Source organism: Stegodyphus dumicola, chromosome 3 (genome assembly GCF_044657685.1).
Source record: "Stegodyphus dumicola isolate Sdum_Otavi_A_Nest chromosome 3, ASM4465768v1".
Lineage (NCBI taxonomy): Eukaryota > Metazoa > Arthropoda > Arachnida > Araneae > Eresidae > Stegodyphus > Stegodyphus dumicola.
In genome coordinates, this window is record NC_140770.1 from 30,269,580 (window position 1) to 30,288,639 (window position 19,060).

A 19,060-nucleotide genomic window follows, 5' to 3' on the forward strand; every position below is an offset into this window, starting at 1 on the left:
TCTGCAGCGAATTCAATCCTCTTCAATTCTGATTGGCTTCCGGAAATTAGCATTTTCCTCTCCGTGCTTAACTTTTGGAAGTGAGTGTATTTTGAATCTTACACTTTCAAAATCAAAAGAATGTAATCACTGAATTAAAAATGGAGACAGAGGGTAGAAAGCCTGCAGAAACTGTAATAAATGCCCGGACGTAGAATTGACAACTGCACACATAATTCATAGTCGGGCGTTTCTTGCTAAAATGTTAAATGATTGATTTGATTGTTTCATGTTTCTGACACCGATTCTCTACGATAATAAATGCTTCAGGGCTATCATCGTCGCCTGTGTCTCCATTTAAGTAGGCGTCATCTTAGACACCACAACTGCAACAGTAATGCATGTCAAGTGCCCTCTTAACGGAATTAGGTTTTAATGTCCCTATCTGAACTATATTTTCTCGGTCTATGTCGCATCGCTTTTCAACAAGGATCTGAAGCTGTTCTAGCAAAACATCCATCACTGGGCACAGAACCGGCACAGAAAGTTGTAGTGGCCCAGTTAGTGCATGAGAAATAATTATTTTTTATTTCATATATTTGTTCATATATTTAATTATTTTATAAAATTAACTTTAATATTTTGTTAATATTCATATTTATATTTCTTTTATGCTGAATGGCAATAAGTAGTTCATATTTATATTTAAATTTCTTTATGCTGAATGGCAACTAGTTCTAGTTCTGATTCATGATTGCTAGGTTTTGGTTTCAAAACGTTGCTCGTAGCGTCGCATTTCGATAGCTGGAAAATAAAATGCAATAACTTAGCTATTTGTTTATAATTCATGCTGTTACTAGTCATAAATTAATTTTAAACATTAGTAGCCAAGGCTACAAAGTAATCAACTACACCGTGCGCAGCACTCTCATCTTTCGTCTTTTTGGATGACCCGTCCATCTTGCCGGTCCCACGCATGTATTCGTTTTTTTATATGCATTTTTAATTATTTTATGTTGAAATCTCAATTGGTACTTTGATAATGCTTTGGTGTCTATTTATATTGCGTTGTTCATAGGTACATTTCTATTCGTTTTACACAGGATCCTATTGGATGCATGTATAACTATTACATTTAATTATTTTTAGTATGTTTGTTTTCTATCATATTCTTTGAGCTGCATCATAATTTTCCGTTATAATTTGTCTTGATTGCTTTATACTCAATATATATCTGATATATTCTGGTGTGAATGGCTGCCTGTTTCTGCAATTATTTTATTTTATGAGCTGATTATTATGAGCTAAATATATAATGCTCGGTGCTGCTTGTACAAGTGAAGATTTATTTTTGTAATCATCAACTTCCTGAATCGCTGTCTGACTGTCAGACAAAAATGCAATTAAAGTGATCTTCCTAAGTACTGCGTAAATAAGTGCTTGTCTTAGGGGCGAATTCAAGTGCGACGTTACCAGTCGCAACTGCCTGTTAGCTGGAAAACCGAATTCAAGTGCGACGCTTTGAAGACACGCCCCTGAAAAGCACGTCACGATTATAGCAAATTTTGCGACCAGATCGGAGTGCCCGCAAACTCTCTTAACAGCATTTTTGTAAACAAGATGGCTGAAGTTATATTATTTTGATCACCGGCAAAATCACAATCATGATTAATTTCTGGCGTTTGAAAGATCAATACAATTTTGTCGAATTATCGGTAATGGTATGATTCGCTTGGCTGAAAGAATTCATGCTAGGAAATTAGGCTTTATTTAAATGTTGCTGGATATTCTTTAGAAATTCAGGTGTGTATATGATAGATGCTATAAAAGCTGCCGGCTTGGCTTGCAATTATCTCTCGTTTTCACGTAAGTGACCTTTTCAGATTTTAACTTCATGTTCTGAAATTAGAATAACATGGGCATTCCCGAATTTGTTGTTAATTTTCTATCCATCTTTCTAGACCATTTGATATTAGATTGAAGCATAAATTTCTGCTTTGATTTCAGTATTTTTATTCGAATCTGTACGTAAGTATGGGTTCCTTGGAAATTCATAACGTAATGAGTTTTTTATTGATCATTAATATGTAACAGTTTTATTGAATTGTTGAATTTTTCGTTAGTCTTCTTCTTGTACTCGAATGTCTAGTTGGGGTATTCCTGTTAAGATAGATAAGAGGGCGGCTGCTGTACGAAATTTGTTTGCTGTTTTGATGAGGAATGCTTGTTGGATTCAAAAGAGAATTTCTCGTTTTCGTGCGTTCATTAGGCATGCCAAAATAGTGTCTCTGTAAAGCACCATCTTTTAAATTACTGGACGATAAAATATATTTTTCATTTTTGACTGAAGACCCAACGGGGAGCCCTCTATTCTCTTTAGGCCTCTTGATTTCTCCTGAGTTTTGTACGTTGTATTGTAAACGAAGGGAAGGCAGCAGAATGTTAATTCTAATACTACACCTAAACATTTTATTTCATTAACTATTACGGGAGTAATCACTGAATGTTGAAACGGTACCACTACAGTTGTGCTCCAGAGCATTTCGTAACCAAGTTTGCATTGTTTGCAAATGCAGTCGTCCATATATGTTCTTTTTATTCATAGGAAGTAAACTTATTTAGAATAAAGTTCCACAGGTCTGCGCTAAGGCAAAATCCATGTGCACACCATCTTGATTGTTTTCTTAAGATTAGCAGGTTATTCATATTAATGCTAGTTTATTTGAGTCATAGCTTTCTTTTATGTTGCAAACGTTCCTTGGTATTTAATGCTTTTGAATGCTTCTAGGATACCTGGCTACTACACCAGATCCAAAGCGTTCTCGAAGTCCATGCACATGACGGCTGAATGCTGATTGGATATTGTATTGTGGTGAATAATATCTTAAAGCCTGAATATTGCACGCTGTGTATATTTTAGGGGTCTGAAATCATACTGGTTTCGCCTAATGATATTATTTCGCTCGATGTGGCGACATATTTTATTTCTAATATCTATTTCTAGTTCTTCTCCTGCTAGAGATGATCATCGATAATTGAGCCAATGTAACCATCGTCAGAACAGATGTAACTCAAGAATTGAAAGAAATATTCTGCTGGACTCAGCCCTGTGTAACATTAAACACAGTGACAGGTTAAAAGATCCCGACTGAAGGTAAAATTTACATCACCATTATAGTCGGAAATGAGACTTACCAGCAGATGTTAATGACGACAATCGCTTGCACTGTGGACGAGTTAAAAGACACGGACCAGACGTTTTACACAAATACGACTTTACAATTGACTAAACAATGCACTTTGCAAAGGAAAGTACAGCTGCGTTTATAATTAAATGTCGAATTCCTTCAGCTCACCAGATAACAACAAAAGCAGATTTCAAAATTCCTAAAATGGCGGAATTATTAATAAGCGGGTCCACAGAAAACAGCAATAGCTCCATATTTGCAATAATTAAATACCCTAAAATAGCCAAAGAGAGGGATTATTTGCTTCGAAATTAGTAGACCTTCCGAGAAATTTCGTGAATGTGAGAGCGGCGAATTTTAGCTACCGACACAGAACTATCCCGAAGGGTGGACTGCTAGCAAAATGAACTCGATTTACGTTCGTTTAAAAATCCCCACCTGCAATTCTGACTAAGGCAACTGGGAAATTAATGGAAGAACGTCTATAGAGTGCAAAGGTAATCAACGAACAATGATTTCTAGAACATCCAGAGATGAATCCACAGAAAATTATTATTTTCTAATCCTATCGATGGTCAATGACTTCACAGTGGAGTCGTGGGAAGGGGCTGGCACCTGGGAATTTAAAAAAAAAAAACCATGACTATGAAACTGTGAAAGAGAGACCCTCAGATGTCAGAAAGCTGCGACTTTCGATAAAAGCCCATTCGTAAATGATCATATGTGTATGTGTGAAACTAAATGATGATGAATTTTGAGTATGATGAAATTACCATATATGGAGACCATATATGGAGGAAATAGAAACACACAAACCTTGCCCCGATACCGCAGAAACGAGGACTATAGTAACATATCCAAATAAGGTTAATCGAAAACACACTCGTCCTTAATCCGACACCGCATTAACGAGGCCTAGATAGTATTCTGACCATATTTGGAATGCACATGTTCATTTCGAACAGAAGTAAGGGAAACTTGCGTTTTCGGGCATGGAAGCGAGGCCCCAATTTTTGCACAAAGATGCACAGCCCATACACAGTTTTACACAGAAATAAACTACTTATATTCATACCGAGGACACAGCTCAGATTTGGCTCATAATTGGTTTCTACATGGATCCGAGGTCTCTGATTGCGATTCATGATTAACGCGGGGGATACGTTCCATCGAAGTAGAGCGTAATGCGAAACAGCGCTAAGCGAGGCTATCTTAACATGTAAATAATGGGGTTAGGGGAAGACGGATAAAAAATGGTTAGGCATTAAATTTAATAATGTTTTTTTTTAATAAAAATAAAATCAAACATTTATTTCTTACAAAAATAAAAACAATATAAACGCATATACTTTTAAAAACAAATAAAATTCTCAGTCAGATCATTCAGTCTATTCTGGGTTTCCAATTTTCTGCCTTTTTGTCAAGAAGGCATTATGATAGATTGGCTTAATGGCATATTGCGTTCAATTTCGTCGTCAATCCATATAGACAGTCGTTTTTCCATTTCCTCTATAATGTTATTTCTAGAACGGGTAATTCTAGTTGCAGAGCTTGACGTAATTGCAGTTGCCGATGACAGTATTTTTTCTTTATTCTTAAGAATTGTCCTTATTGATGAAGTTGCCAAAATCAATGCAGCACTAATTTGAGATTGACTTTCACCAGAATCTAATCTTCTAATCACTTGCATTTGAGTTTCCAGTGAAATGCTTTTTCTGGTTGCTTTCTTAACAGGTAACCAGTTTTTTATTATCACCCATGATCAAAAACTAAAGATCATAATATTTGTCACTGTATTAATCGTTATAGTATTATACAAATATAAACTTGCAATAATGTCAACAAATGTTTCAAATGATAAAAATGCGTCCACACAGCAAGAAACACAACTACACTGTTTTGGATATGTTATTTGGAAACCTAGCGCTGCGCACAATTTCGGAGAATCCCCGGGTTGAAATAAAAGAGCGCTAAACCGAAACAGCGTTAAGCGGGGTCTTACTGTATTTCTAACCGAGGATGTCTTCGGTTAGAAGGTGTGTATACATATTTCTGTACTCGTTTTACACCCAACGCGAACACACACACACACACAGACTCTTTCTTTTATTATATGTAGAGATAAAAATTTTATTGTTTATGATATTTTATGAAATTTTATGCTGTGGATGACGTAATCAATGACGTCACCTTACTTTAAAAGTAATTGGTTTTAATATCTATAAATTTAATCTAATGTTTTAAACATTATTTATCGCTGTTAAATATTAAAATACAATTTAATTTTGCATTTCTTTTTTAAAATGATTTTATTATGTATGAATATTTAAATAATTTTAATTCTAGGCGTGATGTAATCAGCTCTCTGATTGGTTATAGAATATTTGTGCATTAACGAGCTGTAATCAGCTCCCTGATAGGTTGCTGAAAATTCGTGCTACCGCGCCATTTTAAAATTTAATTCATATCTTCGAATTCCTTCAAAAATGTCTCTTTCAAAGATGAATGTTGTTTTTGATAAGTACCAAGAATTATTGGTATCGGAATCAAAAAATTGTCCTTTGAGACCTTATTTTGGCCAGCCTGGCTTTCCTAATCAAAGATTTATTTATAAATTCTTACAAGGGTCAGAGGAAATTTATTTTAAATTTTTGGAGGAAACCTCGCTAATTGCTTCTTCAATGAAGTGCGAAATGTAGATCACAGATGAAGATCGTTAGAAGAGCCGATTCTGAGGACGGTCGTATATGGTATTGTGGTCATGTTGGAAGAAATAACCGCTGTAACGGTATTAGACATTCCTCCTTTTTTACCAACAATAAACTAATTGCTGTCATTTTAGCTCTAGTGTACGCAGCGTTTTTATTTACTTATTTTTAAGTATTTAAGTAATATTTTACTTCTTTGAAACGTTGATATGATGTTTTTTAATTCGATATTCAATTTACGTAATATTTTAATCCAATTGAACGTTGGCGCAATGTTTTTATAGCGGTATTTTTATTCTATTTCTGTGCTATATGAAAGTAATAATTTTGTAAGGATCTTAAGTTTTACTAACGTTTATTTTATTTTTAATCTTTACTATCACTTCTTATTTTCTACTTCCGGCCAGAATTATAAGCGTTAAAGTATTTATGCAAAGTTTGTCTGGCGAACGCCAAGTATTTAAGTTGTGGCTTTTTGCCAAGCGAGAGAGAGGAAGCAGTTAGTCGAAGCAGGCCGCTTACCTTAGAAGTTTTACGCAGTTGCTGGTTGCCTTCCAGGCCAGAGGTTTTAATTCTCTTGATAAATTTTAAACGTATTGTAGTGTTCACAGTTCTCTGTACTACATACGGCTTCCTGTTAATATAAGGCCAATCTTCCACGTTTATTATTTTAAAGTTAAATTAGAGATTAGTTCTATTTTTTTATATTTTTACGTTAGACCCCAAGTAGCGGGTCTGTGTATTCCGAAGTACGGAAGTTATTGTAAATAGAGAAAAATAAAGGGTTTTGTATACCATTCTTGTGTATCCTGTTTACTTCCCACAGTTTTGAACATAGCTTTAGTAAGCTCTCTGTTCCGAGTCAGGTCCTTGCATGTTCCCGAAGAAGGTAAGACGGAACATTGAACCTGATAATTTAACCTTTCTTTAGTATTTTATACTCATAGTAAATGTATTTATTTACATTTGCTTGCCATCTTAAAAAACAACGTTTTCAACAAAAAAATTAATTCATTATTTTTAACGACATTTATTTTTTTTAAGTTTCGAATACTTTACTATGCAGAAAATAACGTAAAACGGGTTTTTCAAGATGGCTGACGATTAGAGGTTAAATGGTGTAATCGTCAGAATACTAGGGCATTTGGCCCAACCTCTGTCGAAACTGATTGTAAAATTTTTTTAGGTATTAAACATTAAATTTCAAAATTAGTTCACTAGCAAGATAATGCTTGACAGAATCATAGATAAGATAATATTACTACTATATCTGTGAACAGGATACAAAGAAATGAAAAGCTGAAAGTGCTAGAGAGAAAACATAAGAGAGTTCAGATATTTGAAAAATGCAGGTTATTGTTACAAATCTCACTTGTCTGATGTAAACAGAGCCAAGCCTATGAATTATTACCGTCGCAAGGAGTAGAAGATTATGTCTGTCGTTGGCACCAATACAGGTGAGCCATATCTTGAGCACTATACTGGTGACAATATTCATACTTACTTTCGGACCAGTTTTGAAGGATAGCACTCCAGAGCCAGACCCAGGAGTCTGCCTCTACTACCAGCCTCTTCAGAGGACGTTTATTTTGAGTATTCCATGCCGCATACAAATATCCAGAACTCTTCCAGGATTCAATGACCGGTCCTTCGATACGGCAGTCAGCGTCGCTAACCACTTTCCCGTCTGAGCGACTGCATATAGGTTAATTATAAAAACAAACTTGTACTGGGAGCTCTTACAGAAGGAATAGCAGAACACAGAATAACCGGAAAATTGTTCTGCATTGAACCACATGCCTCGGAAAAAGCTGAACATTATGTTTTTGTAAATTTCGGTTTATGATAGTCAAAAGTCTTTAATCCGGACTCGTCGGGACTTCGGCGATTCCGGATTATCGATTTTTCCGGATTATAGATTATCAGTTTAAATCTGGTAAGATGGCATGCAGAAATTATAAAATTAAAAATATGAAACCGTAATTTATAAAATAATGAGCAATTATGATCTAAAGGGTATCAAAATTTACCAAAAAAGAAGCCTAATATTTATTTGTTTACTTTATTAAACATTTCTTTTAACGCGCGGATGCGTAAAGCATAACTTACGCATAGCCGAAATTAGAAAATTGCAACCAGAAAACTATTTGATTTGTATTCGTGATATTTATAATGACGAGGAATTTGATTTAAATCATATCAAAGACGAAGTACATCGAAATTAAATACTACATTTAGTAAGAAATTATAAGCCGAATAAAATAAAAACATCTGCCCTGAAGATAACGATAGTGTTGACAAATCAAATTCCAGTTCATTGCGCGCCGCGACGTCCCACCCCCGCGCAGAGCAGCGTGAAATTGATAAACAGATTTCGGAACGGTTAGATAAACAAAGAATATGCCTTTATCCATTTTTTGTAGCAATTCGTTTTTTGTTTGATGGACATCGAAACATACTTTCGTTTTCTAGATCCTTTGGGAGCTCCAGCATCGGAAATTCTATTTGACATAATCAAAAGTTCAAGCTTACTTATTTGCGCAGACGCATATGCGCAGTCGTAAATGTCTTGGGCGCACGAGTAAAACGCCTATGCTCATGCGTCAATGCGCAGAAAGATTTTAGCTTTGAGGTCCGGATTATAGATCATTCCGGATTATGGGTGTCCGAATTAACGACTTTTGACTGTATTATTTATTGTCACTAGAGATATACTTAAAAGATTCTGCATCTGAATTCTGCGTCGGTGAATTTTCTCTTGTTACCTTGCTGTTGTTTTTCGGGTATTCGTTCGGAGTCTTCTTTCCATGTAAAAGTAAAAACAATAGTTTTCCCATTTCCAATAATACTGCTTATTTCATACTTAGAAAAGTTTATACCACGCATTTCACAGTGTTTTTGAATTAAGAAATAGCAATATTTATTTTCGGATAGCAAAAGCATATCCTTCAATACACAGCTTGTTTACATGCGATATTTTGAAAGAATAATCAATTTAAAAGTAGCAGACGATATTTCTCATTTAAAATAATAAGCTGTTGCCCAAATTTTTTATTCTGAACCCTTTTTTTTTTTTTTTTAATTATTGAAGACACTCTAAAAATGTAGGTGTTTACACATTTTTAGAATGACTTCAATAAAATCCCTAATTTCTCATACTTTATTTGCTAAATGGCACGATATTAAGAACCTAATAAATATAAACAGAAAAATAAATTGTTTTCTGCAATAAAATTCAATAGCAAAGTCGCAAAATATTTACAAACAGCATCATCTCAGGCACTGGAGTTAAAAGTTTTATTCTGTGCAGTGTTGCCACTGCTCGCTTATAATCGTTGAGTTTGTTAATCAGAAATTCAATTAAATTTTATGGTTTATTTGATTATGACAAAGCATACAAGGGCTATCTGCTTAGGGGGAGGGATACCTTCGTGGTGGATCATGGAAGTTTTACAAAATATGAAATATAAAGTTTGGGCTTCCAGGTTCAGATGTTCGGGTAGAGGACGTTATTCAAAATTTTATAGCTCTATATACCATCGTTTTTTCACGATATATACATATACGCAGATTCTTCATTATTTAATTTCTTATAAAATAATGCAGGGAGATAATATTTGGTGGTAACAATTTGAAAATCGATTCTGCCATTTACAGTGAACCCACAGAAAATGCCATTTGGAAATTAATAGCCCTTTTTGGGCTAAAATATACGAATGACTAAAAGCACAGAATCAAATTGATCAATTGATAATAATGAGATCATTAAAAAAATTAGGATTAAAAGCCTGGCTGTTCAAATTAATTTAATTAACTGACTGCCAAAAAGCTTTACACTAAACAACCACTAGTGTATATTCTCAGTTCATTCAGATAAGAGCTTCCTTGAATGAGTAACATTTTAATGAAAAACTATTAATCCCTAACATAGATTTCAGGAAATGGAATTAGCAACAGAAATTTCTCAAACCCATATTTGGTAACTTTTCACCAAATTCCTAGATCTGATACATATGAATCAATACACCCCACCAGTGGCTGGTGAATACTGGTAGTTCAAACCAAATTTGAATCCCAGAAAACAAGCCGACTACATGAGAATTATGATGATTTTCTCATGTATAATCTAAAATATAAGCCTTGGGGAGTCCTCCTTGTTTACCTTGGGAAGTCATCGATGAAGCTATATCTTCCCTTGGGCAGATACTTCTAAAATTCTTTCCTGTAATCAAATAAACCAATTCAAACCTCAAGCTATTCATTCAGAATTAGCTGTGAATTCTACACAAAATCCACTCAAATACAAAATTAAATAATATTTATTTATAAATATTTACATATATTATAAAGATATATTTATATTTAATAAAGAGTTTGATTCATATGTACACATATAACTTTTTCTGCATTCAATTTTCAGAATAAGGCCTTTGACTAAAAAAAATGTCCCTTTTCAAGTAAAAATTTTCTTCACATCTATTATCTGTGTAAACGTAACAAAAGAATAACGAAATAATATTTATTAACATTACATTACTTCAACATAAATAAGCAACAGCAGCTTGGTGATCTTTCACAGCTAAGATCGATTACGCAATTTATGGTTCTTGCACAGCCGATCATGAAACTGCACTCGGATCTTTATAACATGGTTACATATCATTTGGAATACTGGATGAAATATATTTTCCCCAATAATTGAATCCAATTATTATATAAAGTTATTAACAGCTGCAATTTTGTTCAGTTACACTATTTCAGATTAAAATATATACATATAAAAAAAGTGCTTTTATTATTTGCAGAAGGAAGTGCATCCTGAAATTTGCCATTAATTAGAATATATTCAAATTAAACCAGGCACAGAACAAAAAAAGAGACAAAACACATTTTCATTGTACATACCACTTTTAATGAAATGGCAGTAAAAATTATACATCTTAAAATCCAACACATTGTCACAATGTGATATCAACAATAAAATTACACATAAGATATTAGGATCAGCTTTTTCATTACAACACTAAGCGTGGTCCCTGGCACGCAATACACACTTAATAATTAAGTTTATGAAAACATACTATTTACAAAGGGTTGCTTAAAACGCAACGCCTCATCATGAGCTCTCCAGTCAGGTACAGATATTTATTTGTATTTTAAGGCTCAGAATATTTATATGCATCCAATAATCTACTACTTCAAGATGGGGGGGGGATAACTAGTACAACTGAGGGATCACTTTTCATGGAAGTTATTTTCAAAATTATGATTTTAATTCCATCATAATTTTTTAGATTGCTTCTTTATACTGTTAAATAAATAAAGCTTGTATTTTGATCAAGCATTACTAAATTAACTATGAAATGTTGTACAGGTAATAAAATGTACTGTTTTAAATGCTCTTATGAAATATTAAATAATTTTTTTTTGGAATAATAGGAAAATGTATAAACAAATTTGTAAGTCTAAAACTGTCCTCAATAACGTACTGAACACAAATAGAGGAATTTAAAACTTAGATAATAATTTTCTGAAAACACAACAGTAAACTAGAAAAATATATGAAAAAGAAACTGATAATATATATTATGTTAAATTTAATATATATATATATATATATATATCTATATTAAAAATTATGTTATTAATTTATATTTAAGATTCTGATAAATATTTCACTGGGAAAAAAAAATAAATTGGGGGGGGGGGGAAGAGGTAAGAGAAAAAGTGATAATTTAAAATCATTTTAGTTTTTTAGAGTTGTAGTTTTTACTAAATGATTACTTCTTTCTTTTTGAGAGATTTTCAGATAATCCTTTAAATTCACGTAAAACTAAAAAATTTATGAAAATTTTATTTCAAAACAATCTGCTTTAAAAATAATATTTAAATAATTGCCTTCATTTCAGAGATAAAATAATCTCATGATCGTACAACTAAAAAACAAAAATGAAACTGTTTTTATTAATGTACACCTAAACAACACAAATTAGGCTTACAAATTAGAATTTTTAAAAATATGATAAAGCTTAAAGAATTGGAACAAGCACTTTCTATGGAATTATTTATTGTTCTGTATTTCAGCCAGCATTTATTCTTTTTGCATAAGTGAGCAAAAAGAAAGAAAATATTTTTCAAAACAGGTAAAGTAAAAATATGTGAAATTCACTTGAAAACAGCTGCAAATAAATTAATATACACACCTCTCTGATTAATTACAAAATTATTAGAGAAAAGTGAATCATATTAAATGCTGTCTCATTAAAACCAAAACCATATGTTACATTAAATTAATTCTATTTGCAGTTTTATATTTGGAATTTTAACCAATCAAATTAAAACTCTAGAAAATACAGCAGATCTGAATTTACTAAAAATTTCTTACATTCTCAAAACATTTAAAATAAGATCTGCTATGATAATGATACATTAAACCCCTGACTGAGAAATATATTAATATAAATGTTGTAACATTATAAAAAATGCTCACAAAATCGTAAAAATACTAGCATAGCTGAAGAACGGATATTATACACAAAATATACAAAAATTACAGTAACTTTCATCTGCATAAAACCAGATTTAGGTGGACAATACGACACAAATAGGAAAATACAATAAGTAGAAATTTAGTCTAGATCAACGCCAATAATATGCCAGCAAATACAAGCATGAATTTCTTCTGTACTTACTATACTTCCGAATCAGAACAAAACAGACGTACTGCAAAACTATAAATTAGAATATTAAATCGCTGTATGAGTTAAAGGCAATGAGAAAATGGTTTGCTTTGCATTAAAAAATATTTCAAATATAAAATTACAGGAAAAAAAAAAAAAAAAAAACATAAATTTGAAAGCAACTAAATAGTATTATCTTAAAAGCTGAATAAACAATTATGACAGCAAAAAGTAAGAAAGAAAGATGGTTTTCAGAATGCTTAAGAAAAGAAAATACATTTACAAAAATAAACTACAGAAACTGCTTTGTTCGATAAACCTGCCCCAAAATAAAATGAACACAATTTAAAATATACATATATAATACATTCACTGGAACACAGCAACTTAAATTATATTTCACCGACAAATTATCACAGACATCCCTTGTACTTAGGAATATAATGAAACAGTCGCGATCATAAACTATTTACAAATGAAATGGCTTACTTAAACAGATAAGAAAATTTGGAACATTATTTACAAAATGAGTGTACCATATCTGAAAAAGTATCATAACAATGAAATCAAATAGTTTTTTTCTATACACTGTTCAAAAGTGTTTGAATTAAAACTTTTAAGTATTGAAAATTATAATTTTTATATTTCAGGATATAAGTAACAGCATATTTAGTGGAATCTATCAACAAGGTTGGACCTTGAATGTAAAGACAACAAAATGATTTTTCCTTTAATCTGTTACTTCCAAGCATCAACAATGTATATGAAACAGTGCAGAGACTTTCTATTATTAAATGATTATATAAATATTCATTTTTTCCCTATAAAGTGATAAAGTTTTCACTATCTTGAGGAACATATTCATCACACTTATATTTTATCTACAGAGCTATTTAGATCTTCTACTTCTCTCAGAAGACGGATCATATTATCCAGGCCCAAAATGTAACCAGTATCTGGGCCTGAGTGCACAGTAGTGTCACCATCATAGCCTTCATAAGTGGTATGAGCAAAATCAATCATTCTCACATCCACTTCAGGTCCATGCACAACATTACATTTTTTACTTTCGATTGACATTTTATGAGATGACAACCAAGACAAGGAAGCAGAAGCTGAGGTAGAATCATTGCTGCTTTCAAGAGAAGATTCATCATCCATCATACTTTCACTACCGAATTTTTCCATATCTTCAAAACAGCTATTTTCATTTTCCAGAAGACTGAAAAAATCCTCAGTTTCCTCTTGTCTGCCTTTTAGGCAACCTTCATACAAGATAAGAAGAGAACTAGAATAGAAGCGAAAAGTATGTTGCTTTTCGATAGCCTTTTTCAATTCAATTAAGCGACCAATCACTTTACGCAATAGAGAGACTCGTAAATATGAGCCATTGCAGAAGAACTGAAACAGGGCACTTTTCATTCCATTTTCATCCAAACTACGACCATAGTACTTGTCTTTGCAAATATATCCATCAACATCTGCTTTATACACCTATTTAAAAGAAATTTATTCATTAACATTTTATTTATTTATAAGCATAATTCAAATGAAAAAGATTAAAATAATTTGAAGCCAATTATTTGAATATACTGCACAAAATAAAACTTTAAATGTTTTTAAAGTCAAAGAATAATAAAAGTAATAAAGTGAAGGAGAAATAATATAAATACACTAAAAGAAACAACAGGTCACTGAAAGAAATAAAAATATAGTGAACACTTTCTAAGATGATTGATTATCCATGACTTAAAATTTTTTTTCGGAAAGGGGGGAGGGTAATTATCAATTTGCATAATAGATTTATCTTATTTTAAGGTTTTGGAGACTCTTAAAGCAGATTAAGCTGCAGTACATTCAAACAAATATTCATTTAATAACAAAATTTGCTTCTTCAGTTCATGTATTACTGAACTGTCATTATGGGATGATGATACTGAAATTTAAATACTTTGATAATTTGAAGATCCAAAAGCTGTGATTTAATAGTCGCATTAATTAATGAATAAGAAAAATCCCTTTCACTAATACTATAAATATTCTTGAAATCATTATCTTTCATTAACAATGGCTACTGTTGCTACCATAATCTCACTATGAGAATGGTTATTAAAAGTTGAATTCATTTTTAAAACAATTTTTTAAAATAAAATTGTTTCAAAAATACAATTTTTCTCATAACTTTTGCTTACATATAACTTTACTAGTTGAAGCAGTTAGGCACAAATAATTTGTAGCCTCTGTCTAAGAATAATTGGCACTAATAGGTAATTTTTTAACAAGAGAATTTTGAAACAATTCCAAAGTTAAAATTATGAACTCTTCATATGGTTAAACAGTTTACTTTTTTAAAAAAACTTTTATCAGAATTTTTGAACCATTTAATTTTACTAATTCAGAAGTCAAAGAACAAAAATCAGCGTTATACCTACAAAATTTTCACAGAACTAGTTTCGATGGTTTTACCGAACCATCATCTTCAGCTGCAAAACCGCAAATGAAATTTATTTAATTTTGATTGCTTCCTTTGCTTTTAAAGGTTTTTATGTCTATGTTTTACTAGATACCTTGCAAAAGATTGTCAGCTACATCTTCCACAACTTTTAATCATGTTTCAGTATTTACTATAGGGTATCCCAACAAAAGAGCTGGATTTAATATGTCTAGTAAAGTACTTTATCTTCAGAGAATGGAAAATACTTTAATACACAAAAGGTAAATATTCTGATTAAAGAATGAAAAATAACATATAGCACATGTCCTCTACAACTTGCTCTGCAGCACTGAACTCTCTTGATGAAATTTATAATCCAGTTTTCACATATTTGCCTATTCAGGTGGTTAATCATACATTCCAATTTCCTCTTTATGTTTTTCCCTTGTTTCTCTTAAAATTTAGATTTTTTTTTGGTGGGGGTTTGCAATAACACTGTCATGCAAAATAGTAACTTTTTCAACAGACCAATTAGATCAAAAGTATGGTCATTAAATGCCTGCTCTAAAACCTGTACCCTCAGATTTCTTTATTAATCTCTAAACTGTTGTTTCATTAGATGTACTTTCACTTGCACATTGCATAAAAAATTTTTCACAATAAAAACTTGCTGTTCCTTTGAGTAGCATTCCATGTCAACGACACTGCAAAATAAACTAACAGCAATAAAATTCACCATTATCAACTCATATCAAACTCAACAAATATTTTCTGTTTTTAAGAGTATTCTTCTGGGCATACTAAATTTGGCACTTTTTTTTGGAACACCCTGTACATTTACTTTACATTTTGCATTTTAATCTAAAGCTTGATGAACTGCTTAATTAAACGTTAACAACTTAAAATTTAAGAAACTTGAAGGAAAAAAAATCACATGCACTGAATGCTTTGAAATAAATGTGACCAATTTTAATAAAGAGCCTTGCCCCCAAAAAAGTGAATTCCCTCAGTGCATTTGACATTGATTTTTAATATATTCTCAGCTGAGTACACAGGAAATGAAAATAATGAAATAAAATGTTTGAAAATGTGATGATTCATTTAAAATGCTTGGTCATAAGTATCTTATCAACTTCTAGCCCACTGAGGAAAGATGTAATTATTGAGAAAAGGTTAACTACTGTTAAAAACAACTCTATCTTTTTAGTAACTGGAAAATGTAACTCCATGTTTAATTTTATTTAGTATATAAAATACTTTATTTTGATAGCAAAACTAGATATTTTGGTGATTGCTTTAACATACATACTTGATAGTCTCACTCAGGATAGAGAATTGTCATCTTAGAGAATATTATTATAATAACCAATATCAATGTTAATTTAAGTTCTAAAAAAATCATCATTTTCAGAAGCATTCTTCTTAAGAAAGCAGTGGTCATAACACTGTTTTAATTATTTTTTGTCAAGGATATAATGTCTACTTAAATTTGTTTCTAAAATCGAAAACCACCACTTTAATTTGAAATCGAAATGATACTAAAGAATTTACAACTTGAAATCTTGCCAAAAAAATTCAAGTTAAAACTTGAACATACTTTTTGGCAACCAATCTCACAGAAAATTCAGTAATTTTAATTGATATTACAATTCTAAACAAAAAGCTTTGACTTCAAACAAATAAACAGAATAAAAGACTTGGGAATTAAATATCAATCACAGACTGCAGAAAAATCTACTGTTATGAATTCAATCACAGATGAAATATGTGATTAATTTTTATTAACTAATATATATAATTTCAAAATTAAATAATATTTAAAAAAGGTTTAGAAGAAAATGAGTCCAAGAGAATTTAAAATTTTTTTCTTCATTAAATTCAAGATGCACATACTTTAATGGAATCAAATAAAATGCAGTAGTATCCTAAAAAGTGTAATTTACATATAATTTGATTAAAAATTATGGTACTTCCTTATTATTATTATTATCATCCCTATTCCTGAAATGCCAAATGGATGCCAAGAATACCACTAAGGTCATGTTTACTTAAATTTTTTCGCAACTGCTTTTCATATGGCATCAAAAGTATTTACTTATATAAGGTAACCAAAAAAATTCTTGCCATTTTGGATAGTCAGAAAGAAAAAGTCATAAAACAAATAATAATCACCACTAATCCTCAAAGTAATCACCATCGGCATCAGTGCCTTTTGCCAATGAATACCTATGCAATGCCATCGCAGTAAAACTCGGGCATCTTGGATGAAAAAAAGTCCCTGAAAGTCCTTTTATTTCGAGGTCTGGCCAGTTGTTGAAGAATTTTCCACAAAGATGGTTGCCCATTATATGGAAAAGGTGGTAGTCTGTTGGCTCAAGGTCTGGGAAGAATGGTGGATGGGGTAGTGTCTCCCAGCCTAGTCGTTGGGTGGTGTCCCTGGCCTCCGAGCGGCCTCGCACTGTCATGACTGACCAATGCTGGCTCTTTATGCATCAGTGCCTGATGCACATGTTCCAACTGCTGTGAATACAAGTCTGCCGTTATGGTTTGGTCCGCTGGCAGGAGCTTATAGTACACCACTTAGTGACTTGTCACCAGATACAGAGAATGATCTTGCGTGGGTGAAGAAAAGGTCTCGCAGTTTAAGGAACAGAGTCCCGCTGTGACAACCAATGTCTGGAACGCCTGGGTGCGTCATCCACTTTTCATTACTGGTGAGTTCTCTCTATCAAACATGGATGCATTGCGGTGGCAAGTAAGCAATGACAAACAAGCAGTGACACAATGTTGCTTGTTTGCATCGGACAGTGTGTGGGGTGCCCGCTTGCTCAGCTTGTATGCCTTTCCTATGGGGTGCAAATGGAGTCTGAATGTTTCATCATTAAGCATGATGCAGTTTATAAGGCATGTGCTTTTGCACTCTTGTTTATTTATGCTAATATAATTTCAGCATAAAATTTAGTTAGCTAGAGACATGCGATATGTGGGACATTTTATGGCAGAAGTCCACTGTAATTCTAGATTTTATTTTTGAATTATTTAGCAGCTTCTTAATAACTAAAACAGTTTCTTTAGATAATCAAATAAGTAAACTTACTAGAGTGGAATACAGTAATTTTTATATTAAAAATCAGCCTTGTATATGAATTATTTCAATACCTGGAAGTGTGCAACAAGCTCACCACATATTTGGCTACTCTCACTCTATATAGCTGCTCTCAGGGCCTCATTGTTCCACGCTTGTGGTCGGCCGCTGAGCGGTGCATCACTAAGAGACATGTCCCTGACCTAAACTTCTGGAACCATTGCCTAGCGATTCGTTCATTAACAGCATCATCCCCAAAGGCCTGGAAAATTTAGCGACTTGATTCTGCTGCTCATAGGCCCACTTAAATCATATAGCAAACAACTCCAAACGAAGGCCTTTGACGCGTCTATTTCAATTAGTTGCTGTGCAAGTTATGCTTGAAGTACCAATCCAATGTGCTTTTATACTCTTGGTCCATGTTTGGAATCCCATCCTAACCACTTCAACGCCAGGTTTGAAGATTATTGTTATGTTGGGGTTCACTCTTCCAATGTCATATCAGAAACGGCAAGAACGTTTTTGGTTACCTTGTACTAAGAACTCCACAAGATAAGACTTCATGATGATGATGAGCTGCAGTGGAGTCCCACAATTTTTCAACATTTTGAGCCGCTATTGTTGGATCAACAATATGCCGACATAATGAAATTTCTAGTCTACAATAAAGTAACTCTAATCTGCTTATCTAGTTCTTTTGTTTTGGATGCACATCAACAGTCTGAATAAATCACTGATCCCTCTTGTACACAGCCCATAATTTTTGCCTATCTATTTGGAATATGAATGAGAAAGAACTTCCAAGTTCCTGGGCATAACCAAAAAAATATCCAATGTTGTGACAGAAACCTGAACCTTTTTTGGCATATTCACAGATTTTTGTACATTTCAATGATTTTTTTACGGCCATCTAATTGCTTACTTGGTTACTGAAGCAAATGTAGAGAATACAGCTCTTGTATTAAACTGTTTCAGATAATAACTAT

At 32.5% G+C, this 19,060-nt stretch overlaps 1 protein-coding gene across 6 annotated transcripts in view; it reads right to left on the reverse strand.

Annotated features, from left to right (window-relative positions):
* Positions 1–10,176: 10,176 nt before the first annotated feature.
* LOC118203219 (inositol hexakisphosphate kinase 1-like) overlaps positions 10,177–19,060 on the reverse strand; it is a 235,323-nt gene continuing 226,439 nt past the window's right edge. For all 6 annotated transcript variants that reach the window (XM_085812691.1, XM_085812690.1, XM_085812692.1 and 3 more), the window contains exon 6: positions 10,177–14,049. In XM_085812691.1, coding sequence (XP_085668817.1) covers positions 13,426–14,049 — 624 coding nt within the window. In that variant the 3' untranslated portion in view covers positions 10,177–13,425. The remainder of the gene's footprint in view (positions 14,050–19,060) is intronic.